Source organism: Corella eumyota, chromosome 1 (genome assembly GCF_963082875.1).
Source record: "Corella eumyota chromosome 1, kaCorEumy4.1, whole genome shotgun sequence".
NCBI lineage: Eukaryota > Metazoa > Chordata > Ascidiacea > Phlebobranchia > Corellidae > Corella > Corella eumyota.
The window spans coordinates 18,521,114-18,542,469 of NC_137490.1; the positions used below are offsets into that span (position 1 = coordinate 18,521,114).

The window sequence follows — 21,356 nt, forward strand, 5'->3', positions numbered from 1 at the left end:
AGCCCCGAAAAAAGTCGAAGCACAAAGTTAGCTAGTATACTAAGTAAGTTAAGTTATGATTTAACCAGTATTAAAAAATAAATAAATGAGAGTTCATATACCTTTAAAAAATGAATTGAACTTTTTTTAGTTCATTTAAAAAATTAATTGAACTTTTTTTAGTTTATTTAAAAAAGGTTATTTTACGAGTATTGTGTTGATGTTTTTGTAAAATATTCTTGTCAGTAGGCAGACAGAAAAATGAGGTTGTTTACCATATTGACCTGCCTAACTCTTGTAACGCATAATTTTTGAAAATAGTGGTAAACAGAAATTTTAAAACAGTGTCAATTCTAAATTTTTGGGGGTAAACAATTTTATTTTTAAGTTTATTATTTGATTTTCGAAATTTACGATGTAATTTAATTTTATTAAATAGCCTTGACAATTGCTTAAATTTTTTCCCCCATTTTGTATTTATTTTAAATCTTATAAATATTTTATAGTCGTGTTATAAATTTATTAACTATCGAAGAATAAATAAACCCAGTATTTTTACTGGAAAATATTATGAAAGAGTTTCTCGAAAAAAGGCAAACATTTGCGAAAAAGTTTTCGCAAACTTCGAGAGATCGCTTAGGCGAAAAGAAAAATAAATCAAAGTTACCTATATTAGTTGTACTAGTGTATACTAATTGTTTTCTACTTTTCTATTAATCAAGTTAATTTCCAGTCAAATTCAAAGCCTAGGTCAGGTTTCAGGCGTATTTATTCTCACTTTGGAAGGATATTTATTACGGAAAATCCATTCTGTAACGCATTAAAAACAGCGTTAAGGAATTTTAGAGGCTAAACCTAGCCATAATTATAACCCTTCAGTCTTACAACATTGTTCAAATAGTAAACCAAGCAAAGTTTAAAATTATAAGTTTTATATGCTGATAGCCTAAGGATATAGCGGCCAATGTAGGCTATTTAGCGTTATTTTTACCTTGATTGTTAAGCAAAAACTCCAGTTTCTTAGGTATTTTGGACAATAAATAACCCAAGATAAGCATCGCTTTTCATTACGCAGTTTTGTTTATTTAGTCGATGTTTAAATAGTGAAATCAATAAAGTAAAAGTCAGTTGTTAGGTCTCAGTACAGAAGCACGATACTTGGTCGCTCTAAAAAAAATTATTACTAGTTTGAAATTCGATCATGCTGTCATATAAACGTCATTTCCGGCTTGCATTTATTGTACGAAACAACTAACCATTGTTATGTAGACGACGTAATCAATTTTACCCTATATTTAAATTAGAAAATTTTCGTGGTTATTGTCAAATTGTTTTTTTTGTGACAAATTGTTTTTAATTAAACAACTAGATTTTTAACGGTCACCTATAATTGGAAGATGTTTCGTCTGCGGTTTATTGGTATTGTATTTAAATACAATTGTTATGCAGCCAATCAATATCTAGCTAAAAACAATGCTGTTCGCCTGGTATTATTACAATTAAATTAAAACCCAAGCAAAGTAATTTAATGTTTAATTAATTTAACTTTTCTTTTTTGTGGTTGTTTTAATTTAATATACGAAATAAGCGGGAAAGCCCCCTAATACATAAAAAATGTTTTTTCTATTCAATTAAATATTAAAAACGAAAAATCATAAGTATGACTTGGCATATTGAATCTATTTTAAAAACTGTCAAAAGTGTAATGTTTGATATAACCGATCTTTTTTTTAAAATACCATATATAATTGATTTTATAAACTGTTAAATTTTTGACAAAAATTAAACTTTATTTTTTTAAAAGCAAGTTAATTCTAGAATTATTTTTAAAAACTTCAAGAATAATTATTAATGTATTACCAATATAAAGGAATTTCCCAGGCAGCTACGTTGCTAATATTGACAAATTGAAAACATTGTTTTTCTATTTAATATTACGTGTATTTTACCATGTTTAAAAGCTTTATGTTACAAGGTCAAGTGAGTTTAAATTTGTTAATATGTTTATCTCTAAAACGTTTTAGTATTTTAGGAATGTCGGAATTTTTTTAAACCTTTAATTAAATTGTTTTATATTTTAAACGTTTAAATCAAGATTATGGTCAGGAAATTAAAGACGTTTTTTTCCAGTTTAGTTTTAATTATTAGGTTATTTTTAGAAGTTAGGTATAAAAGATCTACTAACTCAGAATTCTAAAACTAGTTACCGTTTTACTTTGCAAGAAGTGTTAATGTATTTATTGTATGTCAATTTAGATTTTTTTAATACTTATTATAAATATGAAAAATTTAAGTATTTTGATTGGTTTTTTTATTTTAACATTCTTAACCTCAACTATATCAAGTCAAACGATACAACGAAGTGAGTAAATTTTTTTCTTTATTTTAAAAGCTTATTTAAATTTTAAAACTATAATTAACGTTTTTTTCTTAGATAATATTTTAAGCAAATGCGAAAACATACCTCGTGGCCCGGCTGATGACGTCATAGCCTATATTGATTGGCCGTTTCTTCTTACCTGCGGAGACAATTCGGCTATATGGCAGAAAAACATTGGCGAGAAACCAACAAATTTAACGGTAACTTTATTTGTCCAGATTATTTTGAATTTTAAAAAATAGAAGGTTTTGTAGCGGTGCACGTCGCATAATTTTAATGCACGAGGTCCTGGGTTCATTTTCATTGCTGGCATGTCGAAAGATTTTTGGCTATAGCAAATTGTTTATGGTAAATTTATCCCTTAAATCCCAAGAATTGGGTTGAAGTTATTAAAGCGGAACGATAACAAATGTCCATTTTAAAACCAAAGTTTAAATTTTAAAAAGCTTCCAAGTTTATTCGCATGGAGTGTAAACCAAATTAAGTTATTTCTAAGACGTGTATTTAAAAATTTGTGAATATTAAATATTTTATTATTTTTGCCACACGACAATTTAGTCATTTAGTCGTTTGATTGGTTAATAATAAAACGTTCGCAGGCCGGGTTTTTACAATTTTTACAATCGTGTTCAGACGCCAATAAATATTTTCTCTGTCCGTTTATTTTTCGTTGTTTTTTAAGAATGAGTGACGCACATTATTGTCTGTTTTCGAACGCTACAAAGTTAAACGAAAAAACACAACTGATACACGTGACTTAATTTAAAGTAGTTCTATTACTAGGAACTGGTGGAAAAATTGCTGTATTACTAATCGCATAATGTTATTGAGCATACATTTTACCAAATCATCGTATATTAAGTTACTTAACTCAATATTTAAACAGTGTTTAAAACGTTATGAGAATATACATACAATTTATTTGCTTTGATTACTCAAGTGACTGGAATTTGTTAAATAAACATATGTACAAGAAATATATACACTAAATGGCTTGTTTTTATATATATTTATCACATAAGAAATAATCCAATATTTATTTGTAATTATTTAATAAATATTCAAATTGTCAAGATTAAGAAATTCATTTTGGAAACTTTATTAAATCAAATATTTACGTTTGAATTCAAATAAAACTTTTTGATCTCTGATCGATGGTTTAATCGTTATCCGCGGGCTAACTTTTCGAAATTCGATTTATTTTCAGTCTAATAAGATTACCCATCAAATAAATGTCGGTATTAACACTACTTGTCACGATTTCAAAAATACCAACTTTCTGATACGTCATCAATTTTGTGCGGCGAAATAAAACAAAGGATTTTCCGAAATAATTGAATATCGTTTGTTATGCTTTGTTGTTAAGATCGTTAAGACGTTTACATAAAAATTTCACAATGCCAAATATTAATTTTTTTGTTTATACGCTAAATAATTGTTTTAGTAGGCAACTAAATAATAACAACAATAGTATTTAAACCTGCCTCATTTATTGACAATATGCTTGACCCCTTTTTGGCAAACTGTTTTGGAATTTCCAATTTTTACCTCCTATTGAGGATAACTAAATTCTTGCTGGAAATCCCCTGCAACAGTCTGCATCCGAAATGATCAACATACTAAATTCAAACTATTTCCAAACACCCACTCTTGATTTGTTGCAAAAATGATTTCAAAATGCAACTCTGCAAAAACAAATTATTGTTGACAATAAATAAATATGCTGTTTTGTTATTATTATTTTTTAATAACTTTCTGTGATGCAATATCGTAGTAAAAAAACACCTCAAAAATTTATAAAAACACGGGCAATCTACCAACAAAACTACCCGAACTAACTGAATACCTATAGTTAATGCCTTTAATTTAACATGTTTAAATAATAATGTACTAAATCTAATGTAATGCTTTTATTTTTTTGTTTTAGTGTTCAGTTACCGATCCTGACGGTGTAGTTAAATCTGCTAATGAAGCAATTATATTGAACGAGATGACATCAATAGTTACAACGTATACATTATCACAGGTAATATCAAAGTCATCTTAAAGTATTTCACCATTTAATTTAAAATACAATTTTTTGTCTGATTTAAAATAAAATTTTAACTGACTTAAAATGAAATTCCAAAGAAGTCTTATTGAACTAACTAAATTTTTGTTAACACACAGTTTTTAAACAGAAATTTTATAACTTAGGTTTACAACGAGTCTTGGTGTTTAAGCAAAACAGTCAAAGTCGAATTGAGAAGGTTACCCAACCGAACGTGCAGCAGTAGCGCAGTAATCTCAGCACAAACTAACACGAATATTGTGGATGTTATGGTCGAAACTAAAACTCCATTTACACTGGATTGCATATCAAGTAAGCCTTTAGAAAATAGGTTTGCGCTGGTCTGTATTATGGCACCTAATACGAGGGTTTTTTGTTGCATAAGCTAAGTTTTTTATTTTTAATACTATTTTACTTCACATTAGGTAATTATAATTCCTCAAAAGGTAAAAAGGGTTTAAAAAAACGTATTTTTGAGATATTAAAACAAACTCATAATTTTTGTTTTCTAAGGTGTCAGTTCGATTTTGCCGCCAGAGGGGATTCCCGCGAATCGATACACAACAACTTGGTTGCGAACAAAAGTAGACGAACAATTAAATCCAGTCCCTGATTCGACTTGTGAAGATTTTGTTAACCATCCTCACCAGGATACCGCATCGTTAATTCACCACCAAAATAAACCATCTTCGTTAAATGTTAGTTTAATAAGAAATATTTTAAGTAAAAAAATTTTCCCAAAATAAAAAAAATTAACCCCTAATTAAAAATGTTATTCAAAAAGAACAGTTCGGTTATAAATGTTTCAAGTCAAAAAAATTTACCAAAATAACCTAACCTTAAATACAAAATAACACCCAAAAATTTTACTTTTATTTAAAAATTTTACTTAAATTTGACTCCTAAAACAATTAATTTCACCCTTAAATCGAAGAACATTATCATATATTTTTTTATAACGAAACTTAAAATTTGTAATTTTACAGAAACTATATTCAAATTTTTTGTTCAGTTAATTGTTTTGTTAACTTTTCATGCCACGAAATTTTTTAAATGTTAATTTTATGCAGTCTAGTTGACATTTAAGGATAGATTAAGGAAAAAAATATGCACGTGTTTTTTAGTGCCCTAAGCATTTTAAAGAAATAGGTGAATAAATGTTTTAACAAAATCCTTAAAATTGGCCACGACTTGAATATATTAAAAACATTAAAATTCTCCTGTTTTCAAGTACCCTACAATTCGGGTTCTTTATTTTAAACTTGTTTTTAAACAACTTAAAAACCTGTCAAACTCTTAAAATAAAAAGTTACCATTATAAAAAATGTATTTTTTACCATAACATTAATTTTTAATATTTTTGTTTTCAGAAAGTATTCGTCAATTTTTATGATCCAGGTATTTACACTTGCCAGGTTGAATACAATGGACAAATACTTGCAATTTCAAACTATTTTGTATGTGTACAACGTAAGTATAAGTAACTTAACAACTTTGATTTGAAATATAAAACTATTTATTTATGTTTCTAAATAATATACAATGTATTATACAGCTTATAAGCTACAGCTTAGACTGGATTTATGTAAAGTAAAGTATTTTTTAAGTTATTTTATAGAGCTTATGCTATGACATTTTTATGTACTAATGTTTTTTGTAAATTTTACGCATTTATTTTTTTAAACCACTTTTAATCACTAGGTAAAACTCAACAGTTTGTTCAACCTTCGGTAACCTGTACGAAGGAATATTTATTTTTCGAGGATGAAACTTTAAAAATTTCCTGCGATGCGAGAATAAATTTCGGGCAACTTTCTAACAACGATTTTACTGCCACGTGGAAAAAAATGGTAAAATAAAATTTAAAAAAAGATTTAAAAATTAAAAAAAGGCAAAAAAAAGTTTTTTAATTTCTGCCCATTCGACAATTTTAAAACTAACCGCCAAAAATAGAGACCAAATTTTGTACGTCAAATACCAATTTAACAAAACAATTTTTGTTAGATACCACATTCCAACGGAGGGGTAACCTTATGTGAAAATTTAAATTTAACAGAACAAATGCAATCTACAATAGATCACAGAGTGGAATGTAAACTGTAAGTATTATTAAACGTTTAACGCAACACCACCTTTAAATAATCATAAAAAATTAAAAAACGCTTTCCTTAAAAAATATAAAATTATTTATTTATTTTTTTAAATATAAAATTATTTTTTAAGTAAAGAATAAAAAATATTACGTTTGGTTTCGTATTTTATTAAAACATACTTGTATATTATAATGTGGTTTTCGCAACCTTTAAGTTTAAGACTTATTATTGATATGTGAACTGCATTGATTTACTTTGCACCTAAGGATATGGGCGTTAACTTAAACCTAATCTTCTTTGGAAAAATAGCTAGGGGCTACATTTATTTTAAACTCATAAAAAACAAGTTTTATTGTACTTATTAAACGAAAAAAGAAAACAAAAAACACACAATAAGAAAAACGTTACAGTTATAGTAATTAATTTAATGAACAATATATGTGCAGGACCAATTTTAAAAACAACGACCGAAAATGTTTTAAATATATTCCATCTCGCGAGGAATTAAATGGAGATCAAGCTTCTCTAAGAGATTTTATGGTGGAGTTAGAGTTAAGGTAAGTAAAACAAAAATTATTAAAAAAACACAAACTTTATTTGATGGGTGTGCGACCTAACACCTTTAACCAAGCAGTATCAAAACTAGTATCGATTTTTAAATTTAATCGATGGCGTAACCTAGTGGTTAACCTAGTGGTTAACCTAGTGGTTAACCTAGTGTCTTATCTAGCAATTTATGTTTCTAAAAATTTCAAAGTTGGTATTAGACTACGCACTGGAGGGTTTTGGGTTCAAACCGCACTAGTTCTAAACTTATTCGCCCTTGACTTAAAACTTTTAACTCAAAACACGTCACAACAGCACACTTTTCCCCAAAAATATAAAGACTATCGCTTTAAGTTATACGGAGAAAAAAATGAAGTTAATATTTTACAGCGACCTTCAAGAAAGCGACGCTGGTACTTACTACATTCAAATAAATCATTTGGGCGAAACGAGCAACCACACAATCCAGTTAATCTACGACAACAGCCGAGACCTGAAAATGAACAACGTAATTTTGATTGCCTGTTTATCGACGTTAATTGTACTGGTTTTGGTCGGGGGGTTAATATGGTATTATAGAATACAATTGCTGTTGTTTAAGCGAAGACATTTCGGAGCGTACGATAGAGGTAGGACAATTTTTTAAACAACTTTAAAGGGGAACTGAACTGAAAAATTTAAATTTGTTTAGAATCTAAGTTTATTACACACATGTCTTTTTATTGCTAGGTTTAAAGTGTTGCTACCCCAACAGTTTTTAGTTCAGTGCCCCTTTAAGAATATTCGTTACATTTAGATAAAATAGCCATTAAAACACACATATCAAGGTAAACTTATAACTTAATATTTAGATGATAAAGACTACATTGGAATTATATCTTACGTGCATTCATCGAACATGAGTGAAGTTAACAAGGAGAGAACTAAAAATATTGTCACCTGGATCAAGGAAATAATGGACAAATTAAATTACAAATATTTTGATAAAAACGAAGATTACGAAGAAGGATGTAAGTAATTTTCTGTATTTTTAACCCCTCATTTAGCTGATTTTAAAAACGAGATTGTAACACAATTTTTTTATCTAAATGTAAACTAAGCAATTTTAAATTAAAACATTAAACAAAATATTTAAATTTCAATTAAAAAAAACAATTCAAAAATGGACTTATCACATTAAAATAACGTTACTACCACACGATTATCATTTCCATAATGACCTTTAAACCAGACAAATTAATTTAAATTTAAAAGCTTCATGACTTCAAATTTGCGTGACATTTAACGCAGCAAATGACGCAGTAAACGTCAAAAATCGTGAAGATTATAAACAAAAACATATCCGACAAATGAGTTCATAAAACCAATTTTTGACTCATTCCATTAATAAATTAAAATACCAGTTTATAAAAGTTTTTAGATCACTTTTAAAAAAATAAATTTAAAAAAACATCATCAATTTTTATGTTTTTATATTTTTAGTTTGTGTTGACACTTTTCTGAATAAGTTAGAGAAATCACATCGAATGATTATTGTGTTGACCTCGGATTTTGTAAGGGAAAGATGGGCGAGGTTTGAAGTCAATCAGGTAAAAAAATTTTAAATATTCAATAAAATAAAATTTAATACTTTCCCAATATATAACTTGTTTTTTATATCTTATCTAAGAAATTTTTAATATTTTAGTTAACAATACAAAAAAATATATTAAACGCCTATAAAATATGTATAACTTTTTTTTCTTTTTTTAATAATTCTAGGGTCACATAAACATGATGAAAAATCAAACCAAGTTAATATTTGTGCGAACACCAGGGGCGCTAAAGGAGCTAAACCGAGTTCAACATTCGTCTGAAAACTTTTCCAAAGAACTTCGTCAGGCGGTCAACGTAAGAAAAATATTTAAAATAAAATATAAGAATTTAAACAAAATTTTTTAAAACCACTACAGTCAAAAAAACACAATTAAATCTTATTTACTCATAAGGTTAATGATTTAAAGTGTTATGTTATAGAGTTTTGGATTTTTGTAAGTGATTTATATAGCATGTTAGTATGGTTGACAATGAATCACAAAATGGCTTTAGAACCTTTAAAAAATGTCTGTGGTACTTAAAATTTTATTTTTAAAAATACTGGAAAATGATTAACATAAAAAACCAGGTTACCATATTTTTGTGTGACGTAGAAAGTACCAAGTAGCTTAGTGAACGTATACAAACTAGAACTTTCTACGTCATCACCAACCGGGCTTCCCTTTTCTTTTTTTTAATAATTTTTTTTTTTAAGTTGTATAACTTGAAAAGTAGGTAAAATTATATAAAGTTAAAATCATTTTTGTGTTCAGTGACACCAACTTTATTAAAATTTGAGTATAAAAATATCGCTAATATATGACTTTAAGTTTTTACTGCTAAAATTAACAAAATGAACTTTTAAAAAAATTTAGCGCCAAAATGTTTTAACTTTTCAAGTAAAAAATGATTAACAAAATTAAAATAATTTTAAACAGTAAAAACAATTTTTCGACCAAAATTTAAAAATAAACTGTTAAAATTTAGGCTTGCAGAAACATAAAGTTTACAGACGGAATGAACGAATCTCAGTTCAAAAACCACGTCCAATATGCTCTCCCTAAATTACGCCGCGAACCTTCCTTATCCTCCCCCGGGTATTCCCCGCCGATTTACATGAACTTTGACCGAAGTATGAGCACCCAAACACAAATGACCGACGCGCCATCGTCACCAGGTGAAGTATTTAAAAAAAATTAACTGTTTTTCTTTATTGAACGCTTTATAATTAAACAGAATATTTATCTAAGTTTAAACTCTGCTTTAGTTAAATTACAAATATAATTTTCTTTTAAGGTTGATTTATTTTTTTTTAGCTGTAATGTCGGATGTTAGTCTTCATTTTAGCGCCGGCGTGTGACGTCATAGCATCCAACCTACGTGATTTTTACTTAAGCGGTGGCCACGTTTAAACATAAGAGGGATTTACAGTTTTAAAATTTAAAACAAATTTAGTGGGATTATCGTGCCTTAAAAAAGATCGTTTTTATAGTTCTGTATTTTTATTTTTGATACCGCCATTTTTATTCAACCTTTGGTACACAAAAACCTACTGACAACAAGTTAAAGATAATCTTAAGTGTAGCGCATTTGTGCCTTGCTTTGGCATATTTAAAATAACCTTTATAATATAAATGCTAAGAGATTTATGTACGGCTTTTAACTTAATCATTGTGAAAAATACCAAATTCCATCTTTTTTATATTGCACACAGTGTTTTAAACATAACAGCTTTTATAATGATTATGCAGTACAATGGCCTTAAAATTTTAATATATAATTTAACAAGGTAATACTTTAAGAAAGGGGCCGGTTTTAAATATTAGTTTTTGGTAAGCCATAATTGTTTTTTTTTTAATTTCGTCAACGCATTTGCCTTTTTTTTAAATAAAATGTTTTTATTTTGTTTTGATTTTAAACACCAGTGTATTTAATTAATAAGTTGAACAACATTAGATTAAGTAAAGATAAATTATTTTTTGAGTGAAGTAGATACAACAATAACGATAAAAATAATCTTATAGTTTTAAACTATGCCCTTGCTTAACTGAATCACGTGACAATGGAATTCAAATTTCACAAATCTCGAGGCCAAAAACATAACAAGCGCGCAAGAGAAAAACGTGTTCAACTAAAACTGAGCAGTCCGACTTAACTAACAGTTATATAAAATACTTTAAACAATTTAAAGTACATTAAAATCAAAGAAGGCCCACATGTAAATCTCCTTTTATAATATTAATTTTTTAAGTTAACGTTCTACATATTTTACAACTAGAAAATGATAAAATATATTTTTCTATCAATTGGCCTAAAAACTAATTTAAGTTGTTTATAGATTAAAACTAACATGATCATTTTTTGCCTGCATGAAAAAATTAACAAAACCTATAATAAATAGATAGTATTACCCAAAAAGTTGTATTACTCGAAAATTTTGTTAATGTTTCACATATTTAAATATCTAATTAATACATTAAGGCGAAATTTAAAACAAAACTTTTACAATAAATAAATATTTTCTATGCATACTACAAAAAAGCTAAATTCTAACCACGGTTTATCATTAAATTATCTAAAATACTAATTTATTAACTAACAACTAAGCACTACAATACCTAATAACACACACTTTTAACTAAACTGAACTAAAAACAAGTACGCAAAAAGCAGGTTTAGATATTTGCAAACTGTTAATGACGAAAAAAGGAACATCAGCTGAGGAGGTCTCTCGTTTTTAGACTGTAAGGTAGTAATGTACGATTAATGTGTACAAAGTGCATGAAAGGCTGTTGTAGAGTTTTGTAGTTTTGCAGTTGTACTCTTTAGGCTATTAACAAGCATAATGTAATAATAACATTAGTCAACAAAATCCTCATATTAATTTTATACACAATCTAACAATTTTAATAACAGTGAATGTTAAGTAGAGTAAACAGAGAACAAGAATTTATTTAAACAATATGTTGTTATAGTAAATAATTAATTGCGCCATAACTCTACATAAAGCAAATAGAATCCAATAAGCAACAGAGATATTATATTTTAACGGAGGCAATATCGCTTGGGTTAATATACAAAGTTAGTTAACTATATCATCTAGTATAGGCTTTATAATAACCACAACAAACACACATGCTATACTAGAATTAGAAATAGCTTAATTATGGCAGAACAACGATCAAGGAAATTACTTCGAGAGCTCGAACCACTATCAGAAATAAGACCAAAATGTCCACCCGGAAAAGGGTATGAATTTATAGCTAAACCCTGTAGCTTGGTTCTTAGTTCCAAACTTACAAATTGAGACATTTTTTACTAGTTTTGGTCAATGATTTTTGAAGTTAGAATTTTAGACTATGCCTACTAATTTCCATGGATGTTATTCTTAATGGTATTCGCAGAAATATCTACAAGAAGTTACTTCCGCAAGGTTCCAAAGAATTTATTTTAGTTTCTACGATGATGAACCAAACTGTTGTAAAACACCGCGAAAATAGAGGCGGAATATTTTCATGCTACAACATACTAAAGGTACTATCGAATTATTTATAAATATTTGTCATTTAAAAAACAGACTTGGTTTAGATTTTTGGATCAATGTTTTTGAAAATTGAAATCATTTATAGACTACACAGTCTATTATAGCTAAAAATTACAATTGTATATTTATATTTTATAGGTTAAGCGAATCTTGCATCAAAGTTTGTTGGACAAATACAAAAGTTTTGCAGATACTGTTTTTGGTGGTGCCGAACAAAGACAAGCAAATGTTCGTCTACTACATCATGGAACACATCCAGAGGATCTGGATGAAATATTGGAAAATGGTAAAATTTAACTTAACAAAAATAGTTACAAAATGTAATTTACTATTTTTAAACAGGATTTGACGAAAATGAAACAGATCCAGATGGAATGTTCGGTGAAGGATTTTATTTTGCTGATCTCTCATCAAAAGCAAACCAGCATGTCGAAGAAGATCGCAAAGGAAAACCAAAAAGTGTTGATATGCAGAGTACTGCTAGGTCAAATGATAGTTAAATCCGTGTTTAGAATTTGTAATAGTTTGGTAGTAAACTTGCGTGAGTCCATAAGAAAGTGCTTTTAATTTAACCAATCTAGTTCAAACTATCTCGGTCTTAAACGCTGTTAAATGAAATGTTGCTTCACTTTAGGCACGATTGTTAAATATTTATTGCTAACAATAAATAGGCATAGCAAACATTTACATTTAACCGTAAATTTTAATAAATTATAGGAAATATGAAAACACACCATCGCAGTGAGCGATTTACTGATCTCCCACCACATTTTCATTCAGTTAAAGGAGTACCATCTGATATTGAAGGTGGACTGAGGTATCCAGAATATGTGGTCTACCATTCCAAACAGGTAAGTGAATAAATTAACCTTACACTAAAAAGCCTGGGTTTAAATTTTGCACTTAAATAAAATTGTGTATTAAATATCATTGTTATTGTAGACTTGTTTAGCCCCTTTACCTTAACATACTTACATAACCTTGTAACAGAATGCTGTGTAGTCTAACATTACAAAGAGCTGTCAAAATTTGGAATTCACATATAGTACAATTTTTCCACATCTCATACTTACATTGATGGCCTATAGTAACCAATCTATTATCTGGTTTAATGTTTAACTTTATTTTAAACAGATATATCCAGAGTTAGTGGTGACTTACAAACTTATAGCATAAACACCTATTGTGAATAGCGGATTGTAAATTTGACTTGTTCTTTCTTGCTTTTAAATTAAATTATCTATAACCTATAATTAATTTTTTTATATATATTTTAAAAGCTAAAATGTTTTAAACTAAAGAATATTTGTAGTACAAATTTAAATTCTTCAAAAACTTGTGTTTATATTCAAATTTATATTCTAAAGAAGTAGTTGGCGATGCAAAAACAAAACATTTTAACTTCTTCTCTTATAATGATAATGCTTTGTACATAATTAATATCGTCGACCCGCCTTTTTTAACTGTAAGTTGTAAAGTTAATGGCAATGGGCGTATGTTATTATTTATAATACATTGTTTGTAACGCGCTTATTATTCAATCAAAAAAACGCATAGTTACTTGATCAAACTAGTTTTATTATTTTGTCTAAAATAATTGTAGTTTAATTTGTCCACTGCTTTCTTTATACTCTAAATGAACCAGCAGCGTGGCGTAGTGGTCAGAACCTTACTATACTACATAAGCACCTTGGTTCGATCCCAAATGCTCTCATGCTGTAGCGCCCTTGAGTAAATCAAAATTATGAAGTCAATACACAAGTCAAAGTCTGTTAAGTCCATTTATATGAAACTGATTTATATTTTCTCAATAATTTTAAATACAATTTCACACTCGGTTGGACACCATTAGCCGCTATTGTGCGCTTCTTTTTGGATCGCCTTATCGCCTGGTCATTTCAAGTTTTTCCCTTTTTTTCAGCGTTCTTAGTCACGTGATTTGTGTTTCGCCTTTTTTGTCTTTATTTGTATCGTAACTTGGAATAATTTTGGAACTCTACTTTTAGTACGTCATATATTTAGAATACGATTCGCCCTGTTCTAACAATTCATAAATGGTCTTTAGTTAGTTTTTGTTAAAAGTAATATTGATTTGTAAGTGTTAAGCCAGTATTGTTTTTGTTAATTGTTTTTCTTGTGTACTGAATATTGAATACATTGTAGAGTATTTCAATTGTTGTATCAGTCGAGTTAGACAGTTGCAATTCTGGGCCCATTATCGGTATTATTTTTATATTAACTGAGATCAATCTGTGATCAAGGGGCGTATTTTATTCTCCGATCAACCTATTGTTGGTCACGTGGGGTATAGTTAGACAAACCCTACATTTATTTATGAACTGTATGACATTTGGTCATATCGTTGAGTTAGTATAGTTAGTTAGATTTGTAGATTGTTTGACTTAAGATCAAGTTTGGATTTATAAATTGGGATATATAATTTGGAAAGGATTTTTTGGATTTACATATAAGAATGAATTTGGAACCAAGTACCAGCGGTCAAGCTTCGACATCGAAGCCCGTCGAAGAACCGAGTGTCGATCCGAAGTCTGCCCGAAAAAGTGCTTTGGCAAATTTTACTCGAATTGAAAACCAGCTCCTTAAAGAAATCAATGCTCAAAAGGAGGCAAAGCTGGTCACTGGATGCAAAGCAGTTTTCGACACCGCCTACGATAAATGTTTATCGGCGTGCAACGAGTTTTTGGCTGTTCAAGCTGAAGTTGAAAAGCCAAAGGCACAGGCCAACATTGATGAAGTTAAAAGCCGATATGCGACAATGAACGAAAGGTATCAAAGTTTTCTATCTTTGTGTGTAACCTCTGCTTCACCAACACATGGAGCTCCCTCAGTAATTGGGTCCCGCCATTCTGGATCTGTTAGCTCGCAAAGAAGCAGAGGTAGCGTCGAGGCGCTTAAAGTTCAAGCCGAACAAGTTCAAAAGGAAGCTGAATTAAGTCTTCGGCAGCTTGAAATTCAAAAGCAACAAGAAGAAGAAGCAGAAGAAGAAGTCCGCGAAGCTGAAGCCAAGGCTCGTGAGGCCGAAGCTAGGGCTCGTCGGAAAAAGCGCACTGCGGCCCTTAAAAGCATGGGCGCACAAATTGAGCTTGAAAAGGAAGTAACCAGGGCTCAATCCAAAGTTCTTGAAGCCGAAGCCGAGTTAGAGGGTAGCGTTTTTGGGTCTGACGGGTTCGTAGAAAGGCCATCAATTTCGCTTCGACAATTCGCTTCACCAGCTGCTTTGGGGATTGATCAAGCCATTAACAGCTTATCACCCAAACGGAGTGACCCGACCCCCTTCCTAGGTACCCAAACGGGGCCGGTGTATGATTCCACGCCTATTGTCAAAGAAACCCAGCAAAGTGTGCCCCGTAGCCAATATTTGCCAAGCTACTTAGCGCAAGACGCCACCTTGCCAAGAATTACGATTGACAATTTTAATGGCGACATTTTAGAATATGATTCTTTCATCATGCAGTTTGATGAATTTATAGATTGTAAAATATCGGATGACGGCGCCAAATTGCAGTTTTTGTTAAAGTATTGCACTGGCGAGGCGTTTGAGGCAATTAAAGGTTGCAAAGTTATTCGTAACCGAACAGAGGCTTACAGAGAAGCGAGATCACGACTTGATGAAAAGTTTCGTGCCAGTGATCTTATCATGGAGGCGGCAATGGAAACCATACTTATTGGGCCTCCCATTTCTGAGTCAGATTCCGATGCTTGGAATAAATTGGCAGACAGCATGTACTACTGCAGCTGTACCTTAAATGCGGGAGGCTATGAGTCCGAATTAAACAGCCGTGAGACAATAAGCAAAATCTATCGACGATTGCCCGAACAAGTGCGGCGTGATTTTATAAAAATTTCAAAAGATAGAGAAAGAACCGGTAGGAAAACAACCTTCGATGATTTGTTACAGTTCGTAAGGGAGTTGGCCCGATCATCAAGGCACTACTACCAGCGCATTCATTTTGAGCAATGCGATAAAAAATTTTCCGACATGAAAGGGAGGCGATTTCAATCGAAATCGAATCGGCCTGCCAGCAAGAGCTTTAACGTGAAGGAGAAAAGTTTGGCGCCATTATCATTTGTATGCTGTCCTTTGTGTAGGAATGGACACCAGCTGTGGCGTTGCGAAATCTTTAAAAAGAAAACGTCGATCGATCGATATAATTTCGTGAAAAATAAAAGGTTGTGTTTCAATTGCTTAAGAGAAGGCCACATGAATAACAATTGTCCGACAACAATGGCCTGCAAAACATGTAGCAAAAAACATCACACTTTGCTTCATTACAACAAACCACAACCGAATGAAAACTTAAACGCACCTACAAATAATGAGAACGCCGAAGAAAGAGCTGTCACCGCCTGCGGTACACAAAAAAGTAAAAATGTAAAACGGTTCAAGGTGCTTCCAGTAAAGGTTTGGGGCAGCGACCCAAACAAAATCGTCCAAACTTATGCATTTTTGGACGACGGTTCCCACACAAGTATGTGTACTAAAACGTTAGCCAATCAATTGGGGCTTAACAAAATCGACCGCCATGTACAGCTATTTACAGCAAATTCACTTACCGAATATGATACCATTGTTGGAGGTATGCATATTCAAGGCATTAATGAAATCGAGTCATTTAATGTAGACGAGCTTATTGTTTTAAACGACCTGGTTGATGTAAGTGAAAGTATACCCACTAAAGATGTAGCAAACCGCTACGCGCATCTTAATGATCTCACGTTTCCGAGACTTAAGAACGCAAAAATTGAATTGCTTCTTGGTAACAATGTACATGAAGCCTTTAGGTTAAAGGAGCAACGTGTGGGGAAACCTGGTCAACCATTTGGCCTGCATACAGCGCTTGGCTGGACATTATTTGGTTCTGACTACTCTAATAGGTCAGATAACAATGCACGAAAAATCAATTTTCTACATAGCCTAGATGGCATTGATGCTTCTTGTAGAATATTGGTCAACTCGTTTAATCAAAACTTTAAGGATTTAAACGACGTTCAACGCCATGAGGCCTCAATAGAGGATAAAAGGGCTTTGGGAATAATGAAATCGACCGTTAAAAAGGTTGACGGTCATTACCAAATTGGATTACCGTAGAAGGACGATCTTGCAAGACCGTCGAATAATCGGAAAATGGCTGAACGAAGGCTTCAGTACTTAAAGAAGAAATTGCAAGCTAACCCTGAACTTTTTTCCAGGTATAGGGATAAGGTTACTGAATATGTAAATAGTGGCCATGCCACAATGATTTTAGATGGTGAAATTAGGAATTTAAGTAACTTTAAATATTATATACCTCACCATTTTACAGGGCCTAAATTTCGTATTGTTTTTGATTGTGCTGCTAAACATTTAGGCCTATCTCTTAATGACTATTTGTTACAGGGGCCTGATTTAACTAATAATCTGGTTGGCGTGCTTTTGCGCTTTCGCCAGGAAAAAATCGCTTTAGTTGCAGATATAAAGGGCATGTTTCACCAGGTGTTCGTTGCTCCCAATGATCGGGATGCCTTTAGGTTCTTGTGGTGGCCAGAAAACGACCTGTCGCGAACTCCGGTTGATTACCGCATGAACGTTCATATTTTTGGCGCGACGTCATCGCCGAGTTGCGCTGCATTTGCATTACGTAAGACAGCTGACGACAACCTGACTGGTGCGAACGAACAAACCCTGAGTACTGTAAGGCAAAATTTTTATGTTGATGATATGTTAAAATCGTGTAGTAGTGTAAATGAAGCCTTGCATTTGTTACGTGATATTCAACCGCTTCTTAAAAGCGGCGGCTTCCATTTAACTAAGTTTATTAGTAATGACAAAACTATACTTGCTTCTGTTCCTTCTGCAGAGTTGGCATCGTCAACGTTAAATCTTGATTTACATGAGTTGCCAACTGAACGTGCGTTAGGTGTTTATTGGGACACCGCCCTTGATTGTTTTAAGGTGAAGGTAAACGTTCAATTAAAACCTTCCACTAGACGTGGTATTCTTTCTATGGTAAGTCAGGTCTATGACCCATTGGGCTTTGCCCAACCATTCATTTTACCTGCACGTAAATTACTGCAGGAAGCATGCAATTCACAAGTAGGTTGGGACGATCTGTTACCCAACAGTCATATCACTAAATGGAATGCATGGTTACGTAATCTAACCCTTTTGGAGCGTATAAGCGTTCCCAGATGCCTTAAGTCTTCTTTAAGCATGTTAAAAAGTATTCAGCTGCACACGTTTTGTGATGCAAGCAGTATTGGCTATGGAGCCGTTAGTTATCTTCGTGTTGTTGATTTGCATGATGTGATTTTATGTTCTTTTGTTATGGGCAAGTCTCGCGTTTCACCTTTGAAACCTGTAAGCACGCCGAGACTTGAGCTTACGGCAGCTGTTATTGCCGTAAAACTAAGCACGCTAATTTAGCAAGAGCTTGAGTATAAGCTGGGCGACATTTTCTACTGGACGGATTCGACGACGGTGCTTCAATACATTCTTAATACATCAACACGATTCCACACTTTCGTTGCCAATAGATTGGAATTTATTCACGGTCCGTGTCAATGGAGACACGTTGACACCAAACGTAACCCGGCTGACATAGCATCTCGAGGTCTTATGCCAGACAAAGTAGATAAGGCCGAAATTTGGTTTAATGGCCCGCAGTTTTTGGGTCAAGTTGTTAATGAATGGCCCGCTCGCCCACAAGTTTTGCCACCGCTTGCCAACGACGATCCTGAGTTGAAACAAGAACCAGCAAAGTGCAATTTCACAAAAGAAATTAGCAGCACTGGCATTGAGCGCCTTTTTTCTCGCTATTCATCTTTTTTCCGATTACAACGCTGCGTGGCATGGCTTCTTCGTTATAAGCAATACCTGAGGTGGAAGGCTGAAACTCGAAATTTAGCAGCAAGTTCAACTTCGTTTAACACCAATTTTCTTAGTCGTCAGGAGATAGATGCTGCCACTACCGCTATCGTACATGCTGTTCAGCACGACGTTTTTCCCGAGGTTATTAAGTTGCTTTCTAACCATGAGAACTTTCAGTCGCCTGTAGTAATGAGTAAAGGAGAACTTCGCAATTCAAAAGTTCTCAGCTCGTTGCAAAAGTTGTCACCCATTTTGGTCAATAATGTAATCTATGTTGGAGGAAGATTACAAAAGTCTTTGGTTGATAGGAATGCAAAGCATCAAATGATCTTGCCTTCAAACCACCCTGTCACTGCCCTCATTATTTCGTCTCATCACATACGTCAAGGTCATTCCGGAACCTTGCATGTGGTAGCCTCTATCCGGGAAAGTTTTTGGATTTTGCGTGGCCAGGCAGCTGTTCGAAAGGTACTACGAAACTGCAGACAATGTAGACGATGGAACGCGAAAATCGGTGAACAAATGATGGCCGCATTACCCTCATCAAGGGTTACTGCCAACAGGCCACCATTCACCTGTGTTGGTGTCGATTATATGGGCCCCATACCTGTCAAGCTGGGACGGAGCCAAGTTAAGCGATATGCTTGTGTTTTTACCTGTATGGCCACCAGAGCAGTCCATATTGAGGTTGCACAGTCGCTTGAAACAAGTGCCTTTATAGATGCATACAGAAGGTTCATTTCAAGAAGGCCAACACCGAAACAAATTTTTAGTGACAACGGCACTAATTTCGTCGGTGCCGAACGTGAATTGCGTATGGGTATAAGGAAATGGAATAAAAAACAAATGCATGATGCTATGTTGCAGAATGAAATAGATTGGAGATTTAATCCCCCTGCTGCAAGCCATCAAGGCGGAGTATGGGAGCGTAAAATAAGAACAGTTCGAAAAATTATACGTTCAATCACCGGTGAACGAGTTCTTGACGACTACGGTCTCATGACGTTGCTCACTGAAGTTGAAAGGATCTTGAATAACCGACCTTTAACCCCTATTAGTGATGATCCGCGAGACTTGGAAACGCTTTCTCCAAGTATGGTTTTAAAAGGAGCAATCGATATGTCATTGCCCCCTGGAGAATTTATAAAAGCGGATGGTTATAAAAAGTCATGGCGCCTGACCCAACTAGTCGTCGATCAATTCTGGACGCGATGGCTAAAAGAATATTTGCCGCTTTTGCAATTGCGACAAAAATGGCTTCGGCCCGTGAGAAATTTTGCTGTTGGTGACGTAGTGTTGATTGTGGATGACACAATTAAAAGAGGATACTGGCCGAAGGGAATTATAGAACAATGTGAAAGTGACTGTAACGGACTTGTACGACGCGTGCGTGTAAAAACCGCCACAACGGTCCTTTGGCGGGATATTAGAAAGCTGTGCCTTCTCGAAGCGCAGCAATGACTTATAACGCGTTTTTCTTTCATTCATTATTGCATGTATCGTTATCATTTCACCTCATGTCACTCGTGTGAACTTTCGTATTTTCTTACCCTTTGATGTGTACGATTATCGTATATTGTTATAATGTAATGTTTTCTTTTTTGACGATTATCTCACGTCATACTGTTTTTGTTTTTGATATAATGTACTTTGTTTATTGTGAAATGACTTCGTATATTTTGTTGTGTACTCGGTCATTTGGGGCCGGAATGTTAAGTCCATTTATGTGAAACTGATTTATATTTTCTCAATAATTTTAAATACAATTTCACACTCGGTTGGACACCATTAGCCGCTATTGTGCGCTTCTTTTTGGATCGCCTTATCGCCTGGTCATTTCAAGTTTTTCCCTTTTTTTCAGCGTTCTTAGTCACGTGATTTGTGTTTCGCCTTTTTTGTCTTTATTTGTATCGTAACTTGGAATAATTTTGGAACTCTACTTTTAGTACGTCATATATTTAGAATACGATTCGCCCTGTTCTAACAATTCATAAATGGTCTTTAGTTAGTTTTTGTTAAAAGTAATATTGATTTGTAAGTGTTAAGCCAGTATTGTTTTTGTTAATTGTTTTTCTTGTGTACTGAATATTGAATACATTGTAGAGTATTTCAATTGTTGTATCAGTCGAGTTAGACAGTTGCAATTCTGGGCCCATTATCGGTATTATTTTTATATTAACTGAGATCAATCTGTGATCAAGGGGCGTATTTTATTCTCCGATCAACCTATTGTTGGTCACGTGGGGTATAGTTAGACAAACCCTACAAAGTCAATACAGCAAAGGGACATGGTTTACCACCCTTCACACAAGTCATGGTTT

The 21,356-nt window shown here is 32.5% G+C and overlaps 2 protein-coding genes across 2 annotated transcripts; both read left to right on the plus strand.

Moving 5' to 3' along the window:
- Window positions 1–2,239: 2,239 nt before the first annotated feature.
- On the plus strand, window positions 2,240–10,536 carry LOC145763743 (uncharacterized). Its single transcript, XM_082575254.1, has 15 exons — window positions 2,240–2,341; window positions 2,414–2,559; window positions 4,287–4,385; window positions 4,556–4,721; window positions 4,923–5,107; window positions 5,780–5,879; window positions 6,111–6,259; window positions 6,414–6,508; window positions 6,949–7,059; window positions 7,439–7,677; window positions 7,900–8,058; window positions 8,531–8,637; window positions 8,810–8,938; window positions 9,611–9,800; window positions 9,940–10,536. The coding sequence occupies exons 1-15, from the start codon at window positions 2,260–2,262 to the stop codon at window positions 9,981–9,983; spliced, it is 2,001 nt and encodes a 666-aa protein (XP_082431380.1). The 5' UTR covers window positions 2,240–2,259; the 3' UTR covers window positions 9,984–10,536.
- A 6,777-nt stretch (window positions 10,537–17,313) lies between these two features.
- On the plus strand, window positions 17,314–20,496 carry LOC145741526 (uncharacterized). Its single transcript, XM_082559126.1, has 4 exons — window positions 17,314–17,403; window positions 17,566–18,174; window positions 18,244–18,438; window positions 18,592–20,496. Exons 1-4 carry the CDS (start codon window positions 17,314–17,316, stop codon window positions 20,494–20,496), a joined length of 2,799 nt encoding a protein of 932 aa, XP_082415252.1.
- The last annotated feature ends 860 nt before the right edge of the window (window positions 20,497–21,356 follow it).

What these genes read in the sequence shown, in the direction of transcription:
- LOC145741526 (XM_082559126.1), top strand. Translation starts at nt 17,314, where the DNA reads ATGGCTGAACGAAGGCTTCAGTACTTAAAGAAGAAATTGCAAGCTAAC. An exon ending in GGGATAAGGTTACTGAATAT is followed by an intron (nt 17,404 to 17,565) that starts GTAAATAGTGGC and finishes TATTTGTTACAG; the next exon opens with GGGCCTGATTTAACTAATAA. An exon ending in GACGTGGTATTCTTTCTATG is followed by an intron (nt 18,175 to 18,243) that starts GTAAGTCAGGTC and finishes AAATTACTGCAG; the next exon opens with GAAGCATGCAATTCACAAGT.
- LOC145763743 (XM_082575254.1), top strand. Translation starts at nt 2,260, where the DNA reads ATGAAAAATTTAAGTATTTTGATTGGTTTTTTTATTTTAACATTCTTA. An exon ending in CTATTTTGTATGTGTACAAC is followed by an intron (nt 5,880 to 6,110) that starts GTAAGTATAAGT and finishes TTTAATCACTAG; the next exon opens with GTAAAACTCAACAGTTTGTT. An exon ending in ATGGTGGAGTTAGAGTTAAG is followed by an intron (nt 7,060 to 7,438) that starts GTAAGTAAAACA and finishes AATATTTTACAG; the next exon opens with CGACCTTCAAGAAAGCGACG.